The sequence below is a fragment of the Elephantulus edwardii genome, unplaced genomic scaffold, assembly GCF_000299155.1.
Source record: "Elephantulus edwardii isolate Elephantulus edwardi_28Jun2011 unplaced genomic scaffold, EleEdw1.0 scaffold00236, whole genome shotgun sequence".
Lineage (NCBI taxonomy): Eukaryota > Metazoa > Chordata > Mammalia > Macroscelidea > Macroscelididae > Elephantulus > Elephantulus edwardii.
In genome coordinates this window covers 1429107-1451340 of record NW_006399986.1, presented here as the reverse complement: position 1 = coordinate 1451340, position 22234 = coordinate 1429107, and the positions used below count along the sequence as shown (strand labels likewise).

At 51.3% G+C, this 22234-nt stretch overlaps 1 protein-coding gene across 1 annotated transcript in view; it reads left to right on the top strand.

Annotated features, from left to right (window-relative positions):
• The window catches only part of ZNF541 (zinc finger protein 541), a 30542-nt gene that overhangs the window by 7333 nt on the left and 975 nt on the right, over positions 1–22234 (top strand). The window contains exons 3-12 of the mRNA XM_006898699.1: positions 221–1904; positions 2774–2832; positions 3260–3419; positions 4257–4430; positions 5908–6235; positions 7943–8006; positions 9194–9336; positions 10633–10736; positions 11720–11795; positions 12301–12389. Of these exons, the coding sequence (XP_006898761.1) occupies positions 221–1904; positions 2774–2832; positions 3260–3419; positions 4257–4430; positions 5908–6235; positions 7943–8006; positions 9194–9336; positions 10633–10736; positions 11720–11795; positions 12301–12389 (2881 nt within the window). The remainder of the gene's footprint in view (positions 1–220; positions 1905–2773; positions 2833–3259; positions 3420–4256; positions 4431–5907; positions 6236–7942; positions 8007–9193; positions 9337–10632; positions 10737–11719; positions 11796–12300; positions 12390–22234) is intronic.

Below are 22234 nucleotides of genomic sequence, written 5' to 3'. Positions count from 1 at the left end.
GCCTGGGGTCCCAGTGGGGTGGGTCAGTGGCCTTCCTCGTGCTGTTTCTGTGCAGGGGAGACGCCTGGGGTCCCAGTGGGGTGGGTCGGTGGTCTTCCCTGTGCTGTTTCTGTGCAGGGTTGTATCTGCTGGCCCATGGGGGGAGACGCTTGGGGGTCCCGAGGCAGCGCTGACCATCAAGCCTCCGCTGACCACCACCCTCCCTCGTGTCCACCTCCAGGACGGGCCACATGCTCACCCACCAGAAGACCAAGCCCTTCGTGTGCATGGAGCAGGGCTGCAACAAGAGCTACTGCGACTACCGCTCGCTGCGCCGTCACTACGAGGTCCAGCACGGGCTGTGCATCCTGAAGGAGGCGCCCCCTGACGAGGACGGGGACGAGCCCGCCAGCCAGCCGGCGCCGGGCGGCCTGCGCACCCTGGTGTCCCCGGAAGCCAGGTCCCCGGGCTCCCTGCTGCCCAACCGGGACCTCCTGTGCTGCATCGTGAGCAGCCTCGTGCACCAGAAGATGCCGCCCGCCGGCCCGGCCGCCCCTGCAGACGCCGAGGCCAGGCCTGCAGCCTGCCCTGGGCCGGCCGCGGTGAGCCCGGAGCTGGAGGCTCCCGAGGAGTCTCAGCCGCCCCGCAAGGAGCCGGCCGGCGCCAGTGGCTTCACGGGCATTCACCCCAGGGCCAGGGAGAGCAGGGTGCCCGAGGCCCCCGAGGCTGAGCCGCCCGTCCTCCAGCTCCCAGCCACCCTGGACAGCTGGCCCGACGGAGGGCCCCTGCCTGCCTGCCTGCCCCTGTTCCGAGGCCAGCCCGTGTCCACCAGCTCGCAGCCGGCCAGCACCAACTTCCAGTGGCTCCGGAACCTCCACGGTGGCCCCAAGAGCAAAGGCAACAACGTGTTCATGGTGCACAAGCCCCCCGTGGCCGCAGCCCGGGAGGGCCCCGAGCCAGAGGTCTTTGGTGTCTTGGCCTCCGGCCAGGAGGACCCCCAGAGTGACACCCGAGGGGCCAGCATGGAAGAGGACACATGGAGCTCCAAGAAGAGCAGGCTTGAGGGGGACTCGTCATCCTATCAGAGCCCCGGGGAGCCCTGCCCGCAGGACACCCCGAAGGCCAGCGGGCTGCCGGCCGAGGCCACGCCGCTCATCCGGCAGCTCTTCCTGAAGTCGCAGGAGTCCCTGGTGGGCCACGAGCAGATGCAGGTGTTCCAGATGATTAGCAAGTCTCAACGCTTCATCTCCCACGCCCAGGTGGCCGCCGCTGCCCAGCTGCCCGGGCCCGAGGCCAAGCCTACCACCCGCAAGCCACCGGCCGCGGCCTGGGCCCAGCAGCCCCCCACGCCGGCCCCCGCTGGGGACTTGGAGCCAGAGGGGTCCCCGGCCCGCAGGAGGAAGTCCACGCCCGCCTTCCCCGGGGAGCCTTCCCCCGGCAGCCTCCGGCGAGACAGTAGAGGACCCAAGGTGGCCACCGCTCCTTCGGCCCTCCCAGCCACCGCTATGGACGCTTCTGCCAAGCCAGACATCTCTGTGTCCAAGCAGCTACGATCTGCAAAAGGGACTTTGGACCTGGGGGACATCTTCTCCCCGGCATGCCCACGGCAGAGCCAGCTGGGGGGCGACGAGGTGCCCGGCACCCAGCTCCCAGGGAAGCCAGCCCCGGCCGAGAACGGCACCACGTCGGGGGCCACCAAAGGCGACAAGGGCCCTGCCTGCTCGCGGGGTGCCAGCTACCATCTCTTCTCAGGCAACCCCAGGGGCCAGCGCTTCTCCGGCTACCGGAAGGAGAAGGTGAAGGCCGATGTGTGCTGCGCGGCGTCCCCGAGCCAGGTCGCCATGGCCTCTTTCTCGTCGGCTGGGCCTCCGGCTGAGCCCCCGCAGGACACCAAGTCCAAGCTGACCATCTTCAACAGAATCCAGGTACCCGCACTGCCAGGGGCGGGTGGGTGAGCAGTGGCCCCTTAAGGCCCAGGTTCCGTCTGCCGCTTGTCAGCTTCTGTCAAAGAGCCCTGGTGGGCCAGCGGTTAAATGCTTGGCTGCTAACCGAAAGGTCGGCAGTACAAACCCACTGACCACTCCACGGAAGACCAATGAGGCGGTCAGCTCCCGGAAGGGTTCCCATCTGCTCTGTCATGCCGAGGTGTTGGGAGTCAGGACGGAGTGACAGCAACAGGAGGTGTTTTTTTAAGCATTCTTGTTGCTAAGGTCTCCGGGGTGACCCAGACAACTTTGTGCTCAACTGCTAACCTGAAGATTGGTGTTATGAGCCACCCCTGCAGCGCCCAGGGAGAAAGACCAGGCTGATATGCTGCTTCCGTCGGTTCCAGCCGAGGAGACAAAAAGCCCTCGGAAGCAGTTGAGCCCCGTAGTACACGGGGTAGTGCACGGGGTCGCCGTGGGCCGAGTGGACAGATGGGTTTGAGTTTACTGTCTCTAATCCATTTGCCAAGATGCGCAAAGGATGTCTCCAAGTCTGTGTCTCGTCTTTTCGCTTTCTTGGTGGCGTTCATCCTATGAAGCACAAAAGTTTGCCATTTTCCTCACAGCCAGTGTCTCCTGTGTGTATGTATCTCTGTCTGTGTGCCTCTGCGTGTGTCTCCCATCTGTCTGTCTCTTGGCGTGAACGTGCGTGCACACACGCTTTGACTTCCTCTCTGAAACCATGACCTGATCCAGTGTCGTGAAAGCTCACCCCTCTGTCCTCTTAAGAGTTGGATCATTTCAGTCCTGTTCATTTAGCGTCCCCTCACCCCCACGGCGTGTGGCCTCAGCTCTGCTGTCCTCCTCAGGGTGGAAATATCTACAGGCTCCCTAATCCCATGAAGGATGAGAACGTAGTGGGCAGATGGTAAGTGAAGTCCTCCAGGGGCCCCTGGTTTCCCCTGGGGGTGGGCTTGGTGTGCACTCAGCCCTGAGGGGGGTGAACCTGACTCTGAACAGTGAGGGGGGCTGGCCTGCATTTCTCAGAGTTCTCATCAGGAGTTGTCAAGGACTGGACTTCAACAGCAGAAGCCCAGTGACTGGGAACAGAGCCCCGACATCCTTTCTCCCCTCCTTCTGCGTAACCCGCAATCCCAGCCCCCCGCTCTTGCGTGGATTCTATTTAGAATGGGATGTTGGAAGGCAGGAGGAGCTGCCTGGCGCACCTCTAGGGCCTCGATCTTTCCGAGAGCCGACTGTCACGTCTTTTTTTCTCATGGACCAGCCCGTGGGTTTGAACCGCTGCCCTCCTGGTTAGCAGCGCACACCACCAGGGCTCCTCCTTCTGCCCACAGTAGCCAGCAGAACGGGGGCTCCTCTGAGTGGACAGAGTCACGGAACACGTACGTCTGCAAGAACTGCAGCCAGATGTTTTATACGGAGAAGGGCCTGAACAGCCACATGTGCTTCCACAGCGACCAGTGGCCGTCGCCGCGCGGGAGGCAGGAGCAGCAGGTGACGGGCGCCGGCGTGGACGTGCCGACGGGCTGGGCAGTGACCGACGGGGTGTCGTACGTCTGAGGATGAGGGCGGCGGCATCCTGGGGGTCAGGTCACTTGGGTCCAGCTGCATTCCTACCCTTCCAGGCTTAACTGCCTGGATGTTTGTGGCAGCTTTTTCCTCAATTTATTAACATTATTATTAAATTATTATCTGTTTATTAACGGGTTGTTATTATTAAGTTACTGTGATTCTTCTGTAGATGATAGAGCGAGCCGCTTTTCAACACCAGTGGGTACGTGTTAGGTGTTGCAGCCTTGATTACCGTCCCATGTGGAGCAGCACTCCTCCCACTCTATCCCTGTGATTCCCATTTCCATTCAGCCTACTGTCCTACCCCCCTTCCTGAGCTTTGTCCCTGGGCAGAAGCTGCCCTTTTGATCTCACATTCCTCTTTGATGTCACTCACCACTTTATCAGCTTGTATGTTGTTTGGGCCGAAAGTTGGATTCATTGAAATTGGGTGAGATCAGTTCTAGACTTAAAGGGCCCTGCTCTCAGGAGCTCCACGAGTCTCTGTCAGACCCAGCCCACGACAGCATTGCTGGCACATCCTTTCCGCAGCTGGTCTTTCTCTCAGTCTCTGGGTGGTGCAAATAGTTAACAGGCTCAGTTGCTAACGGAAAAGTTGGAGATTGAAGTCTACCCACATACTTCAGAATGAAGGCTTGATGGCATCTGAGAACCCAGCCCCGGACAGCTCTATGGGGCACAGCTTGGGGTCACCAAGGGTCCAAATCGATCCACTGGGTTGAGGTTATGGTTCAAGATCTGTCTGTTCTCTTTGTCTAGGCGTTTGGCTCAGACGTTTGCAAGGCAGCAAGGGAGGTGCCAAAGCCAGACGGGGATGGGCAGAGCTCCCCAGGAGCCAGCAAGCCAGTGGACAGCGGAACAGCAACCCCTCTGGTGATCCCCATGTCGGTGCCGGTGGCTTCTGGGACCAGGCTCCCAGGCAGCTCAGCCAAGGTGGGTTTAGATGCTCCTGCCTGTCTCCCCACCTCTTGAGAATGATGGAAAGATGGCATACAGACACCCACAAAACCCCTAACTCCAGGCCCTGGTTTAGTTGTCCATATTGATTCATTTGACCCGCTCTGTGTACCTTCTGTGCTACGGACACAGCCGTGACCATGACCCTGGCTTTGCTCTCTTGCATTTCCTGATTTATTGGGTAACACAGAACCTTCCTCATACAGACAGAATCCAGAGTAGGGAGAACTCAAGGGGTTACCTAACCCAGCCTGGGGAAGTCAGGGAGGGCTTCTTGTAGGAGCAAGCATTAGAGCTGAGACCTAGAAGATGAGGAGGAAGGCGGTTGGCAGAGAGGAGGGGAGATTGCTTGGAAGTGAGCGAGAGCATTGTTACGTTCCAGGGATGGGTCTTGGGGGATTGGAGCCCACTCTGGGGAACTCCTGTCCCGCCTAGGATCTCGCTGGGCCTTGGGATGGAGCGTATGGACCTGAAAGTCACCTGAGTCTGTAATTGAGCTCCTTCAATTAACACAACAGTTAGGAGCTCTGGTGGCCTAGTGGCAAGAAGCTGCACTGCAATCCCAGGGGTGCGGGGTTCAAAGCCACTAGATGCTGTGCTGGAGAAGGAGGAATAATCTAATCTCTCCTGTACCCATCAGATCTGGTTTGACAGTATACACATACAAAATAATAAAAAATAGAGGAGATCAGACATGGCTTCCTCTTACACCATTTAACACAGCAACTGCTGTCATTTAGTCAGGCTTTTGCACTGACGGGTCTTCAGTCCTTACATGCTGGACGTTGTAAGGGCCCAGACTGTCCTCGCCTGGTTGCAGAGGAACTAGGAACTAGGCAAGGATGCCCACTATCGCCTCTCCTATTCAATATGGCTTTGGAAGTCTTAGCAATCGCAATAAGGCAAGAGAAGGAAATAAGAGGTATCCACATTGGCAAAGAGAGGTAAGGTTATCACTCTATGCAGATGATATGATAGTGTACTTGGAAAATCCTAAAGACTCAGCAAGAAAAACTACTGGATATAGTTGACCAATTCAGCAAAGTGGCAGGATACAAGATCAACATACAAAAATCAATCGGATTTCTTTACAGTGACAAAGAAAATACAGAACTGGAGCTAAGAAAAACAATACCCTTCTCAATGGCTAAACACAAGATTAAATATTTGGGAGTATATACTGTGTCGGGTTGGGACATCTGGGGATGTGATGTGCAGGCCGCAGCTTGGTGTCCCTTGCAGTCCCAGGCCTGCTGTAACGTTGTGGGTTTGGGTTGTAGTCTGGTACTTGAAGGACCCTCACCGGCCTCTTTGCTTCAGGGTCCTGGCGCAGACAGCCTCAGGGTGTGGGCCCCCTTTCCCTCCGCCTACCCATCAGGTGCCATCCCAAGGCTGGGCAGTGTGGTGGTGGGTGTCTGAGCCCCCTGTGGTTCTGAGCACCCTTCTTCCCCAGGGACAAGAGAAGGACGGGGCCGAGCGAGACGGTGAGGAGAGCAGCCAGCACAGGAAACGCAGGAAGCGCCCCAAGCCAGTGCTTGTCCCTCCGCTGCCCTCCGCCTCTGGGGACCTGGGCCCCCAAGGGTATCACCAGAGCTGCCTGCGGTCCCCCGTGTTCCTGGTGGACCAGCTCCTGAAGGGCCTCTTGTTCCAGTGCTCGCCCTACACGCCGCCCCCCATGCTCAGCCCCATCCGCGAGGGGTCGGGGCTGTACTTCAACACCCTCTCTTCCACGGCCACGCAGCCCAGGCCCGGCCCCGACAGTCTCTTCAGCACTGTGCTCAGTGAGTGAGGACGCGCCCTTCTCTCTGGGCCCACCGTTTAGGGGGTCTCCCCGCCCTGTGCCATGTGGCCCAGCAGTTCTCTCAGACCTCTAGGGTTTCTGACCCGAGGGTCCTATTGCTGTTAAGAAGTGTCCTGGGAAGGTTCCGGGATCCCAGCAATGTTCTCGGTGCTTGAGAGCCCTTTAGCCAGAAAGAAAACAAAGAGGCCATTCAGCCTGACTGCCCTTCTGTGTCAGAGAGAGAGAGAGAGAGAGAGAGAGAGTCAGTCTGTGTGAGAGAGAGAGAATTGTTTGCAAGTTTGTAGATTTATTTGACAGTCAGCTGTTTTCATTTATGTTGACTGTAGGTTTTTTAAAGTGGTGACAGGTGCATAGGGTAACCCTTGAATTGAGCTTGTCTAATGACTCTTCATCCTCATTTACATCTTTTGGACAACTTTTCACAGAAGCAGTATGGGACGCTCCTTATTCCTTTGGCCCAGATAGATAGCTTTGCTGAGCCTAGTGTTCGTGTCCGCCTTGTGCCCGTCTCCTTCACGGCAGATTTCCAGAGCCTTAAGTCCTAACTTCGTCATCATCATTATTATTAGTGTGTGTGCCGTCAAATCGGATCTGACTGGTACAGGAGGAGATTGTTTCTCCTCCTCCAGCACAGCATCTGGTGGATTTGAGCCGCACACCTCTGGGATTGCAGTGCACCTTCTTGCCACTAGGCCACCAGAGCTCCCTGAGTCATAACTTCTTCCTGCCCAGTCTCGTGTGGGCTTGTGAGTGATGAGGGTGTCCTCAGCGGTCACAGCTTTCCTTAACAGCAGGACGGTCCTTCTTTACGGGGGTCATGATGCCAAGACCAGGCTGGAGGAAATGCATTGTCTGTGATTTTCCCCCCCCTCCCCATATAGCTCTTTAAAGATCTGATACATACACCATAGAAGCCACCCATTAAACATATACATTACATCATTCTTTGTATATCCCCGGGGTTGCACACCCACCTTCACAGTTTTAACTTCAGAGCAGTCTCCCCACTCCCCAAAGACCCCACTCTCCAAAGACGCTCCACCCTTTGAGCAGGCACCACCCTCCCACCCCGCAGCCTCCAGCCTGCAGCCTCCCAGCCGTTGGCAGCAGCCACTCTGCTTTCCAGCTGTCTCTAGACTGACTTCTTCCGGACAGTTCGCATAAATGGAAGCGGACGTTCTGTGACCTTTCACGTCAACGTCCTTCCTACAGTATTTTCTGTTCTGTGTAGCACGTAACAGGCCTTCGTTCCTTTTATGACTGAACGAAGGAGGTGTTTAGCGGCATTTCACAAGTTTTAGGGATCTGTGCTTTCATCTTTCTCAAAGTGGTTTTGAAATGTCTCCTATGATTTCTTCTCTGATGCGTCGTTTATTTCGAAATGTGCTAATTTCCACCTATTAGTGAGTTTTCCCCATTTGCCTCTTGCTGCCGATTCCTGATTTCATTCTGACGTGGCCACAGCTGCTTTGTGTGACTGGAGTCCTTTTATATGGATTGCGGCATGTTTCCTGGCCGAGGGTCGGCTCTGTCCTGCAGAATGTTCTGTGTGCACCTGAGGAGAATGTGTGTTGTGCTGATGGTGGGTGGAATGTTCTGGAGAGGTCTGTTAGATCCATTTGGTTGTGGTTGTTCAGTTCTCTTTGCTGGTTGACCTTCTGCCTGTCTGTTCTTGGCTGTTTTCTAGGTCCAGTCGACGGCTCGTTTGGCATCTGTGTGTTGAAGGATGACTCCAAGATCAGCATTGAACCGTGAGTGAGATGGACATAGAACCCGAGGATCCTCCCAGATTGGGGTGATTCCACCCCCAGTTTTCCGCAAGGGAGCAGGTCCAGGAGCAGAGCCACCCTGGCATGAGAGCTTGGGGGACTTGCAGGGAGTTCCCTCAGGAATCCTTCTGTCAGGACTTGCCAGGGCCACATTTGTGGGCACAGAATGTCCTGGACCCTGGGGTTCTAGTAGAATCAGTGATGGCTCTGTGCAAGGCTTCTGAGCTCCCAGGGAGTGTGGTGAGGTGGGTGTGGCCCCCAGGTATAGAGATGCCCTTCCCTGCCCTGGACCCCAAAACACGCACTTGAAGAAAGCGTCCCCTGAGAGGTTTTGGAAGTGCGTGCTCACCTCTGCCATGGGTGGCATCTGAGGCATGCCAGGAACATCTGAGATGCCCACAGAGCAGGAACACAGCCCGACAACAGGCACACAGGACATCCCATCATTTTCTTTTTTAAAAGACTCTTTTATTTTGTGTGTATGGTGAAGGTTCGCACAACAGTTCAGATTTCTTTTCAACAGCTTCTTCACAAGTTATCCAGTTACATTGGTTCCATTGTTGACAGTACATGAACAGCTTTGTGATTTCCATTCTGGTTGTTCTTTTTCCATGACTCTAGTTTCCCTGCCCCAATACGATTTTCATCTTTTGAGATCACAAAACAACAAGAGGTGATATATTTTTTTTTTACCAAAAAAAAAAAAAGAAGTCCAATACTTACGGGCAATCTTACTGATTTTGTTTTTTTAAAAAGGAGGAGTCCAATAGTTAATGGCTGATCTCATGATTTTGTAAGCCGGTTTGATATTTAGCCATAAAGTAGAAGTCAGGGACTAGTTGTGGTGCATGGTTTGAAGAGTCCTGGGAAGACCTCCATCCAGTCTCAACCAGTCAGTGGCTCTGGCTTTCCTTTTCATTGGAGGGCTGTGAGGTCCTGCTCCATATTTTATTCCCCCCAGTCTGTCAGGGGACAGCAGTCAGTCGTGGTAGTGGGGTACCATCTACTTCTTGTGGTCTCAGAGTGGGTGAGGCCATGGCTCATGTAGATGGTTCGTCCTGTAGACTGGTTTCTTCTGGGGGGATCACCCCCTGCTGCCCTCCGCCCCCCACCCTCTGTTGGGGTCCCATTGACGTCTCCCACATGTCTGTGTGTGGCCCACATTTCAGACACATCAACATTGGAAGCCGCTTTCAGGCCGAGATCCCGGAGCTCCAGGAGAGGTCTCTGGTCGATGGCGACGAACACATGGCCGCTCTGGTCTGGAAGCCGTGGGGAGATGTGACCACCAACCAGGAAACGCAGGACCGAGGTGGCTGAGCCCCCGGCTTTCTCCTCCTGGTTCTCAGATCGCCTGAGAAGCGCTGCCCTCTGGTGGCCGCTGGCCACTTCTCCTGGGCGAAATTCCCTGTCCCTCCGTGTCCGGCACAGGTGGCAGAAGCACCTTCCCCTGGTTCCTCTCATCGCTCAGCCTGTCTCACCCGTGGCGTGGGAGCGGGCAGGTCGGAAGGTGGTTCTCAGGCCCTGATGGCCCAGACGGTCATCACACTCAGCTGCTACCTGAAAGGTTGGCGGTTCAAGTCTACCCAGAGGTGCCTCAGAAGAAAGGCCGGGCGGTCTGTTTTTAACACATTATTGCTGGGAAATTCCACAGAGCACGTGGGATCACCAGGCAGCAAGATGGGCTGGATGGCAGCTGGTCTTTGTGTTGCACACGTACGGGAAGTCCACATGTGGGCAAGAGACACAAACGAGTTGTGTTTGAATTTACACAGGAGGGGAAGGCCCTCGATGAGGTGGACTGATTGAGTGACTGGGGTAATCAGGATGGGTGTGTCAGAGGCAGTGCGATTGGCACAGGATAGAGCAGGGTTTAGGGCTGTTGTACACAGGGTCGCTATGAGTCGCAAGCGACTTGACAGCACATAACAACAACAGGGGAAGGGCAGGGTGTGGTGGGGCCAGAGGCCACAAGAAGCAACCGTGTATAAACAATAAAGACAAGTGGATCATCTGTTCTCAATAAAGTGGTATGAACAGGCCACACACACAAAAAAAGACAAGTGGGTCTAGTTATGTTTTCAGATCGTACATACAATTAGAAGTCTATGAAATACACTTACCTACAGGAGAAGATTCAATCCTAGGAACCCCAAACCTAGTGTCCTGGGTCGATGCCGCTCCCAGAAACGCTGTAGGACAGAGTAGAATTCCCATAGGATTTCTAAGGCTGGCGTCTGATAGGAGCAGACTGCCACATCTTCAATAGCGTGGCTGGTGGGTTCAAACCTTGGACCTTTCAGCATCCAAGTGCCGCCTCTTCTCGTGAGTGGGTTTGAACTGCCCAAACTCTGGGTAGCAGCTAATGTCTAACCACTGTGCCGCCAGGGTGCCCCTCTTAGACTCCCCCGGAGAGGCAGATTATTAGAACTTGGCCTTTAAGGCCCCGTGGAATACTGTCCCCCTCAGCTGTGTGGATGCCCACTGGACAGCAGCAAGTCGTCTCTTAGGTCTGGGGGAGGTTCCCTCTCTCGCTCCCACCTGCTAACTCCTCTGCCTCGCCTCTTCCTCCCTCCCTCGCTGTGGCGGCTCCCCCGGGTGGACACAGTGACGGAGCTTTGCAACGTGGCCTGCTCCAGCGTGATGCCAGGCGGGGGCACGAACGTGGAGCTGGCGCTGCACTGCCTGCACGAAGCCCAGGGCGACGTCCAGGTGAGGTGGGCTGGGGGCAGGTGGTGGGAGCGCCCCGGAGGCTCTGGGGTGGGGCTGTCAAGTGGGGACTGAAGGCTGACGTCAGACCGCTTGTCAGACCTCGTGGTCTCCGCATTGTCCTGGTCTTTGTAAAAGATGCTCAAGTGTGGGCTCACTTTACGGGAGAAAGACCTGGTGAACAGTTTATATTCTATAAAGATTAAACCAGAAAAATACCTAAACCCAACTGCCATGGACGCCCAACTCAGCAACCCTGTGTTGGGTCTCTGGAGCTGTAAATTGCACAGAAGGCTTTACACCTGTCTTTATCATGGCTTTGTTCACAATAGCAAAGAGTTGGAAACAACACAAGTGCCCATCCACAAACAAATGGCTAGAGAAGCTGTGGTATATTCACACAATGGAATACTACGCCGCTTTGAAAAACAAGGAACTCGTGAAATATACAAAATGGGTGACCCTGGAGAACATTATGCTGAATGAAGTATCTCATTCACAAAAGGACAAATACTGCATGGTGCCACTGTTGTAAAATGGACTGACATCGGGGTTGGGGGGAAACTTAAGAGGGGTTTAATAATGTACACGGCATTGAAACAGATGAGGGAGAGAACTGTTTAGGAGGAATATAAGATAGGTATTATTGTCATGAAAAGAGTCCGGAATGAAAGCTGCATAGTGGAGTGGACTGGGGGGAGGGGGGAGCAGATTGTATAACAATAAGAATTTTTTTTCTTAATTTTCAAAGAGAAGTAAAATGGGTAGGGGTGGGCAGGGGGGAAAGTGTGCAACAGTGAATGACTGGAAATCCAAAGTCTCCATAAACGTTCATTAAAATGAATTTTAAAAAAAATAATAATTGCACAGAAGGATATTGCCCGTCTCTATCCCTTGGAGCATCTGGTGGATTGGAACCTCATGCCTTCGGGCCGATAGTGCAGCTCCTTACCCACTAGGCCACCCTTCAACTCTTCTTGTTCCAGACTGCCCTGGAGATGCTGCTGCTCAGAGGACCCCAGAAGTCACCGCCTCACCCGCTGGCTGACTATCGTTACACAGGTGACTGGGGAAGGCTGCCAGGATGGCGTGTGTCCCCGGTCCTGGGAAGCCAGTCACCTCTGCTGTCGGTCTCGGCCTGTGTCTCTGAGGGTCCTCTCCTTGCCTACCTCTCTAGAAGGGCCCTCCATGGAGCAGAGGTTCATGCTGACACACACAGAGTGGCCAGGAGTTAGTCAGCTCCACGGGGCCTGGTCAGCTCATTGCTTTTGACCCTCTGGAGGCTTTTCAGAGGCTAGAAATTTCAGATGGAGATCTCCCAGGGAGAGAGAAATCCCTTCTAGCAGCTGGTGGATTTGAACTGTCTGCCTTTAGGTTTGCAGCATGACACCTTGTCCACTGAGCAACTGGCTCTGCTGCAGTAAAGCAAGCTAAGGGCCCAGCAGAATTTTGGACACTTCTGTTGTGCTCAGTGTGTCCAGCTTTAGAGAGGATAGTGGTCTGCACTCGGCCAAGGCTGCAGTTCCGGGAGACGTGTCCGTTCTCTGTGGCTCTTTTTCTCCAACAGGTTCGGACGTCTGGAGCCCTATGGAGAAGAGACTCTTTAAGAAGGCCTTCTGTGCCCACAAGAAGGACTTCTACCTGATTCACAAGACGGTAAGGCAAACGTGGGCTGGCACAGACATAGCCTCACCGCACACAGCCGAGATGAGCTGGAGCCCAGACCCTCTGGCCCCCTTGCTGCCTGGGCAACTCACTGCTCATTTTTGTAAACAGTTTATAATTTTTTTTTCTCTCTTGTCAACTCAAACTTTATTGGGGAGGCCTGACTGCCGCAAGGGTGCCGCCTGGTCCGCTCCACCTTCAGGTGGCCATCTCCGGCCACTCCCCGCCCCTGGACAGCAAGATCTCTCTCACTCTTGGTTCCCCGCCCCCCCCCCCAAATCTGGGCTGCGTGGACCACTCACAGCTCCCGAGGCGTCCGTGGCAGCGGTGACGTCCCGATCCCCGGTGCTGCCGCAGCCTGAGGCGGAGGGTTTTGTGATGGCAGCAACGCCTGATAGGTGGTTTTGTTTGATTTTTTGGTGGTGGTGGTCGTTCTTTTTCTTTCTTTTTTTTTAATTTATTATTAATTCCAGTGAAAATTTACAGAGACTTTGGATTTCCATTCATTCATTGTTGCACTTTTCTCCCCTCTCATTCCCCCCGCCCCAGTACACCACCCTCTTGGAAAAGTAAAATTCTTTCATTGTTTTACAATCCCTCCCCCCGGTCCACTCCACTACACAGCCTTCTCTCTGGACGCCAGTCATAACAATAATATCTAGTCACATATCCCTTTTAAACAGTTTTCTCCCTCATCTGTTTCAATACAATAGACGTTATTGAACCCATCTTTCTCAGTCTCCCCCCAACCCCAGTGTCAGTTCTGTTTTACAACAGTGGCACCATGCAGTATTTGTCCTTTCGTGACTGACATACTTCACTCAGCATAATGTCCTCCAGGGTCACCCATTTTGAATAATATTGAATGAGTTCCTTGTTTTTCAATGCAGCATAGTATTCCATTGTGTGAATATACCACAGTTTCTCTATCCATTCGTTTGTTGATGGGCACTTAGGTTGTTTCCAACTCCTTGCTATGGTGAACAAAGCCGCGATAAACATGGGTGTGCATATATCTGCTTGGATGTCAGTTACAGTTTCTTTGGAGTATATTCCCAGTAGTGGAATTGCTGGGTCAAATGGTATCTCTATTTGCAACTTTTTGAGAAAGCGCCATACCGCCTTCCACAGTGGTTGTACCAACAGTTGATAGTTTTAACATGCTGTAAAATGAATGTGGACAGCATGGGGAAGGCCGAGTCTGACTTACGAACTTGAGAGAGGGGAACTTGCTTCATCAGTAACATCCGCAGTACAAAACTAATTATAGAAACTAATTGTTGTTGTTATTATGTGCCATCGAGTCGCCTGCAACTCATAGCGATCCTGTGTACAACAGCCCTAAATCCTGCTCTGTCCTGTGCTAATTGCAATGTCTCCGACACACCTACTACCATTACCCCAGTCACTGAATCAATCCACCTCATAGAGGGTCTTCCCCTGTTGCACTGTCACTCCACCCTCTCAAGCTTGACGTCCCTCTCCAAGGACTGGTCTCTCCTTACAACATATCAAAAGTATGTCAGACAAAGCCTCAGAATCCTTGCCTCCAAGGAGCAGCCTGGTTTAACCCTCTCCAGGAAAAACCTGTTCGTTTTTTTGGTCTTCTTTTAGCAGTCCACGATATATTCAATACTCTTCTCCAGCATCACAGCTCAAAGGCATCAATTCTCCTTCTATCCCCCTTAGTCATTGTCCAGCTCTCTGATGCATAACAAGTGATTGCGGAGGCCATGGCCTGTATCAGACGCACCTTAGTCTCCAGAGAGCTCAAACATGGTCTCCCACGCTCCTGCACCTACTTCTAATTCCAGCACCGCCACATTTAACTGCTCTGCTGGACCCGAAATGCACTGCGATGACTACCCAGACGTCACTGAACCCTATTCCTGGTTATGGGGTTTATGAGAGAAGTTAACAGGCTGGCTGTCTAATCATTCACATTGGCATCAGGATATAATCCCTCATTCCAGACAGCTTCTCAAGGATGGTTGCAGGCCCTCTGACCTCTCAGATCAGTGTTACACAAGTTCCCTTAGTCCTGCCAGTGATGGGGTCTTCCCTCAGTTCTCCAGCAAGCTTGGGTGAAGTCCTCCGGCTCCGTAGGGCGGCAGTCCCAAGTCAGCTCTGTCTCACCTTGGTCTCTGGTTCACTGCTGAGACAGCTGTTGAGCTTGCCCAGAGCCCAGCTTGGCTGGTGCAGGGATCTTTGACCCTGAAGGGCCTGCACTGCTTCCTCTTCCCCATTGGTGTTTGATATTCCCAATTTCTGCCTCTGAATCTGCTCGGTTTAAACCTACTGGGATGGTGAGACTAGACAGTCTGCTTGTGGATAGACTATCTGTGTGATGCTGCACAGGCGAAAGTCAGTGGCTAGGGAAAGCTATCTTGAGCAGTAAACCACATGAGCTGTGAACAAATCCAGACAATCCTGAAATGCATTATGTGCTCAAAACAAATTCCTCTGGGCCACTGCATTCTCGCAGCCCTGAGCGAGGGCTCTGACTGTGATCCCTTGGCCAGGGGCCCTTGGAGGCGTTTCCCCTGCAGCGGGAGAACTCACCAGCGTCTGTGTGCAGGCACATTGGCGGGGAGGAGCGTGAACTCTGTCTCGTGTCCTGCTGTTTACAGCAGAAATCCTTAACTGAAGCGTTGTTGTTGTGTGCCGTGGAGTTCATAGCGACTCTGTGAATTTAATCCATCTGAACCCACGCCCTCGTCACAATCTCTGTCGGGCTCAAGCCCACCGTTCCTGCAGCCACTGAGGCAGACCATATTACTGAAGGCCTTCCTCTCTTCTCTGGCTCTCTCTGCCTCTCCCAGCATGATGTCTTTTTCCAAGGATGGGCCCCGCTTGAAAGCAAGTTCAAAGTATGAGAGAAGTGTCACCATCCTTTGTTGTTATGTGCCATAGAGTCTCTTGCAACTCATAACACCGTTCATGCCAACTTTTCCATCTCAAACACACTCATTCCCGCCACTCCACTCACAGAATCGGTCCATTTCATCGAGGGTCATCCTTTCCTTCGCTGCCCCTCCACTCTCCCAAACATGATGTCCCTCTCCAAGGACCAGTCCCTCCTTGCAACATGCCCAAAGTATGTCAGACGAAGCTTCAGAATCCTTGACTCCAAGGAGCAGCCCGGCTTCACCCTCTCCAGGAAAGACCTGTTTGTTCTCCTCACAGTCCATGGTATATTCAACACTCTTCTCCAGCACCACAGCTCAAAGGCATCAGTTCTCTTTCTCTCATCCCTATTCACTGTCCAACTCTCCAATGCGTAGCAAGTAATTGCCAAGACTCTAGCCTGGATCAGGCGCACCTTAGTCTCCAGCCTGACGTCACCATCCTTGCTGAGTCAGTGTTGACATGTGTCCATCCCCTAACGCCATCGCCACTCCATCACCACTGTCAAGGCCATGAACAGAGCCGTCACCCCCACAACTCCCTGTAATCCTCCTCGCTCCCGCGTCTCCCTGTTGCCCGGGGCTCCCTGTTGCGCTGTCCGTCATTGTACGTTTAGAATTTCTGGCATCATACATAAATTGGATAATCCTCCAGCAGGAACGCTGCATTGCCTGGTTCCCTTTTCCTCAGGGGAATTAGTTTGAGATTCACCCGTGCTGTTGAACATATCACCAGCTCACTCGTTTGTTGACTGACATCTGGGCTGTTTCTGTCTTCTTCCTATTGTGAATAATGATGTGATGAATATAGATGTGCATATTTCTGTTCCTATCTCAGCTCTGATTTCCTGAGACCGTAATCCTAGTAGTGGGCTGGGTCATAAGGGAATTCTGTATTCACCTTTTTTTTAATTCTATTTTAATTTTTTTTGGGGGGTGTGTACCCTCAAGTCGGATCTGACTGGTACCAAGAGGAGATTTCCCCTCCTTCTCCATCTGGTGGATTCAAATTGTGCACCTCTGGGATTGCAGTGCAGTTTCTTGCCCCTAGACCACCAGAGCATGCCAATATATTCACCTTTTTTTAAAAAAAATTTTCTTATTTTGTGCGTGTACCGTAAAATCAGATCTAACTGGTACAGGAGGAGATTGCGCCTCCTTCTCCAGCAGAGCATCTGGTGGACTTGAACCGCGTACCTCTGGGATTGCAGTGCAGCTTCTTGCCACTAGGCCACCAGAGCTCCCCTATATTCACCTTTTTTTAAAAAAAAACATTGTGATGAAAGTCTACAGAGATTTTGGATTTCCATTCATTCATTGTTGCACACTTTCCTCACTGCCCACCCCTCCCCCCAGTTTGCTTTTCTCTTTGAAAGGTAAAAAAAAAAAGATAAAAAAATCTTTCATTGTTAAACAATCCCCTCCCCAGTTCACTCCACTATGCAGCTTTCATTCTGGACTCTGGTCATGACAATAATACCTAATCATGTATTCCTTCTAAACAGTTCTCTCCCTCAACTGTTTCAGTATATTCACCTTTTTTGAGGAGACACCGAACTGTGTCCCATAGTGTTTTTGCCATTTTACAGTCCCCGCCCCAGCAGCGCATAACTGTTACAGTCTGTCCACATTTTCACCAACATTTGTCATTTGCTGCCCTAATAAACTTTGCAATTGCTGCTTGAATGAGATGGTATCTCATTGTTGTTTTGATTTGCAACTTTTTGCTTGTGACTTTTAACATTTCCTCATGGATGTGTTGGCCATCCTAATAACCTCCTTGGGGAAGAGTCCTTTGCCCACTTTGTAATTGGGTTACCGCCCTTTTTTCTTGGGGAGACACCATGTTATTGTTATGTGTCATCGAGTTGCTTGAGACTCATAGCGGCCCTCTGGACAAGAGCCCTAAACCCTGCTCTGTCCTGTGCCAACATCACTTTCTCAGACACACCCATCCCCATTACCCCAATCACCGAATCGATCCATCTCATCGACAGTCTCCTGTGGTATATTCAATTTATCAAGGGATGATAGAAGGAGAATTGATACAGTGGACTGTTAGGAGAACACACAGGTTCATCCTAGAGAGGGTGAAACCAGGCCGCTCCTTGGAGTCAAGGATTCTGAAGCTTTGTCTGACCTATTTTGGGCATGTTGTAAGGAGGGACCAGTCCTTGGAGAGGGACGTCATGCTTGAGAGGTTGGAGGGACAGGGCAAGAGAGGAAGACCCTCGATGAGATGGATTGATTCAGTGACTGGGGTAGTAGGGGGAGGTGTGTCAGAGACAATAAGGTTGGCTCAGGATAGAGCAGGGTTGAGGGCTGTTGTACATAGGGTTGCTATGAGTCGCAAGCGACTCAACAATAGATCATAGCAACAACAACATGTGCCAGTAGGGAGCAAGAATCTGTGTTGCAATCCCGAATCCACTTGGTTCAGATCTACCAGCTTCTCCACAGGAGAAGGGTGGGCATATCCTCCCATGTGACTGACTGCTTCTGAAAACCCATGGGAAAGTCAGGGGTGGGTTGATTCCAACTCGACGGTTCTCAACAACTCCAACAACATGTGCCAGTACCAATTCTGTGTGTGGTCGTCCCAATACCATGCTGCTTCAATAACTAGGGCTGTGCAGTGGTTTTGAAATCAGGGAATGTGACGCCTCCTACTTTGATTTTATTAGAGTTTTGCTTATTTGAGATCTCTTTCCTTTCCAAGTGAAACTGGGGATTGCCTTTTCTACCTGCGTGAAGAGTGACTCTGGTACCTGCGTTGGCATGACATTGAGTCTGTCTCTTGTTTTTGGTAGGGTCGTCATTTTCACAGTATTGAGTCTTGCTGTCTATGAACAGGGAATATATTTCCATTTAATTTTGTCTCCGTTTGTTTCTTGTAGTAGTAGCAGCGTGTGATTTTCCTTTTATAGGTCTTTTGTGTTTATAACTGTGTTTACCCCTGAGCATCTCATCTTGTGATTGGCAGCGTAAATGGTATTGCTTTTCTTGATTCCTTTCCAGTGGTGGGTTTTTTGTTGTTGTTGCTGTAGCGAAATCCACTTGATTTTTGTATTTTGAGCTTGTGTCCCCGTCACTCTGCTGAACTGGCCTGTGAGGGGTCTTGAGTTAATCTCTTTTGAGGTCTAAGGGAAGCAGAGATGGGAAAGACAGATGTCAAGGCACGTGAAAATCGCCAAAGTGCAGCTACTCAGAGGAGATGGGACCCTCCCCCAGAAGGAACGTAGGAAGAGAGCACACCTTCTCTCTGAGTCAGCACCCTGAATTTGCACTTGCTGCCACCTAAACTGTGAGAAAATAACCTTCTGTTTGTTAAAGACACCCACTGTGGTATTCCTGTCGTGGTGGTGGTGGTTGTGGACTTGTCCCGTCAGAACCAACCCACAGCTGACCCTCCAGCGGGTTTTCAGAATCAGTTCATCGCACGGGAGGAGACTGCCCATCCTTCTCGCACAGAGTAGCTGGTGGATTCAAACTGAGTGCCTTTGGGATTGCAGCACAGCGACAGGATTTGGTGCGAAGAAGTGGAGGTGATGCTCTGTCAAATACCTAACATGTGGAGATGGTTTGGGAACTGGCTGGTGAGAGGAGTGTCAGTGCCTAACTATATGAGGCTGGATTGTCGTGAAGAGACTCTTGGTGGGATTAGGGACGTCACGGGCAGTTCTCGCGAGGGCTCAGAAGAAAGTGAGGAGGGCTTGACAGAAAGACTCTGGTTTTCTGGAGAAAACATCTGGCATGATTGCAATGTCGATGTTGAAAGTGTTTCTCCTGAGGGTTTTTTTAGTTTTATTTTATTAATTTTAATGAACATTTACAGAGATTTTGGATTTCCATTCATTCATTGTTGCACTTTTCTCCCTGAACGAACCCTTCCACCCAGTACGCTCCTCTCTTTGAAAAGTAAAAGTAGAATTCTTTCATTGGTACACAATTCCCTCGCACACCTCCTCCCCCACCACCCCGATTACACTCCACTATGCAACCTTAATTCTGGACTCTTGTGATAACCACAATACCCTATCATATATCGCTTTTAAATTGTTCTCTCCCTCATCTGTTTCAATGAAGCATACATAATTTATCCAGTTTTTCTCAGTCTTACCCCAATCCTGATGTCAGTCCCATTCTACAACAGTGGCACCATGCAGTATTTGTCCTTTTGTGTGGAGATACTTCAGTCAGCATAATGTCCTCCAGGGTCACCCATTTTGAATAATGTTGCATGGTTTCCTTGTTTTTCAATGTGGCGTAGTATTCCATTGTGTGAATATACCACAGCTTCTCTATCCATTCGTTTGTTGATGGCACTTAGGTTGCTTCCACCTCTTTGCTATTGTGAACAAAGCTGTGATAAACATGCGTGTGCATATATCTGCTTGGATGGCAGTTATGGTCTCTTCGGGGTATATTCCCAGGAATGGGATTGCTAGGTCATATGGTATCTCTGCTTGCAATATTTTGAGAAAGCGCCACACCGCTTTCCACAACGATTGCACCATTTTACATTCCCACCAACAGTGAATAAGAGTTCCAGTTTCTCCACAACCTCGCCAGCATTTGTTGCTTGCTGTTATGTTAAATTTTGCTATTCTGACTGGGGTGAGATGATATCTCACAGTTGTTTTGTGTTCCACATATTTTTATGGTTCACCATAACTTTAAAATTTTGAGTCTTCCTCTGGTGCCACTTATTTAGCCACTATTAAACTTGTTTTCGTTATATGTCACCGATTCGCTTGTGACTCACAGCGACCCTATGTACAACAGCTCTGAACCCTGCTCTATCCTGTGCCAACCTTACTGTCCCTAACACCCCCACCCCCATTACCCCAGTCACTGAGTCAGTCCATTTCATCAAGGGTCTTTCTCTCCCTCCACCCTCCCAAGCATGTGGTCCCTCCTTGCAACATGTACAAAGTATGTCAGACGGAGCTTCAGAATCCTTCCCTCCAAGGAGCAGCCTGGTTTCAACCTTTCTAGGATGAACCTTTTTGTTCTCCTAGCAGTCCATGGTACTCTCAATACTCTTCTCCAGCCTCACAACTCAAAGGCATCAATTCTCCTATCATCCCTAGTCATTGTCCAGCTCTCTGATGCATAGCAAGTAGTTTCAAAGACCATCGCCTTTATCAGGCACACCTTAGTCTCCAGACTGACATTGTTGTTCTTTAGTACTTTGGAGAGGTCCCTGACACCCGACTTCCCCAATGCAATTTATCTTTTGATTTCCTGGCTGCTGGTGCCAAGAGTGTTGATTGTGGAGCCAAACAAACTAAAGCTGTTTAACAATGTCAGTCTCTTCACCATCAAACATGATGCTGCCAAGAAGGCCAGTAGTAAGAATCTTTGTTTTCTTGACGTTGAACTTCAGTCCATATTTAAGGTTGCTCTCGACCTTCTGCAGCAAATGCCTCAGGCCCTCAGTTTCAATAAGCAAGGTTGTGTCATTTGCATACATAAGCAGGTTGTTGATGAGCCTTCCTCCAATCCTGATGTCACATTCTTCCTTTACAGCCCAGCCTCCCACATGACCTGTTCTGCATATATTTCCATATATAGAATAGAATAGAATATTTCCATATAGGAAATAAAACCCATCCTTGGCACACACGTTTCCTGATTTTGAACTGTGCAGTGTGCCCTTGCCCTGTCTGACAACTGCCTTCTGGTTCAAGTTTGTTGTTGTTGTTGTTGTTATGTGCCTTCGAGTCGTTTGCGACTCATAGCGACCCTATGTACAACAGCCCTAAACTCTGCTCTATCCTGTGCCAATCGCACTGTCTCTGGCACTCCCATCCTGACTATCCCAGTCACTGAATCAATCCACCTCATAGAGGGCCTTCCCCTCCTGCGCTGTCCCTCCACCCTCCCAAGCATGATGTCCTTCTCCAAGGACCGGTCTCTCCTCACAACATGTCCAAAGTATGTTAGATGGAGCTTCAGAATCCTTGCCTCCAAGGAGCCACCCGGTTTAACCCTCTCCAGGATGAGTCTGTTTGTTTTCCTAGCAGTCCATGGTATTCTCAATACTCTTCTCCAGCACCACAGCTCAAAGGCATCAACTCTCCTTCTATCCTCCTTGGTCATTGTCCAATTCTCTGATGCATAACAAGTGATTGCAAAGACCATGGCCTGTATCAAATGCACCTTAGTCTCCAGAGTGACATTGTTGTTCTTTAGTACTTTGGAGAGGTCCCTGACAGCCGACTTTCCCATTGCAATTTGTCTTTTGATTTCCTGGCTGCTGGTGCCAAGAGTGTTGACTGTGGAGCCAAGCAAACTAAAGCTGTGAACAATTTCATTCTCTTCACCATCCATCCTGGTGCTGCCAATTGGTCCTGTGGTGAGAATCTTTGTCTTTTTGACATTGAGCCTCAATCCATATTGAAGTCTGCAGTCCTTGACACTCTGCAGCAAGTGTTTCAGGTCCTCAGTTTCAGCACACAGGGTTGTGTCGTCTGCATAATGCAGATTGTTGATAGATCTTCCACCAATAGATTTCGCAGAAGCACAGTCAAGTGTTCTGGGATTCTCATTCTTTTCAGAGTTAGCCAGTTTGTTGTGATCCACACAGTCAAATGCCTCTCTACAATCAATGAAACACAGATAGACATTCCTCTGGTACTCTGTGCTTTCAGCCACGATCCATCTAACATAAGCTATAATATCCCTAGTTCCAAGGCCTCAGTGTGCACATCTGGCAGTTCTTTGTTGATGTGCTGCTCCAGTCGTTTTTGTATAATTTTTAGCGGAATCTTGCTACCAGACTACTAGACAAGGCAGGACCAATTCCTCCTCCTGACAGATTCTTGAAGATGCAGTTAGGAATAGATCTCCTTAGTAACCTGGGGGTGGCTTGTACCTTTGTGTGCGGACTTCTGAGTTGTGTGCTGCCTAGAGGTGGGGCAGAAG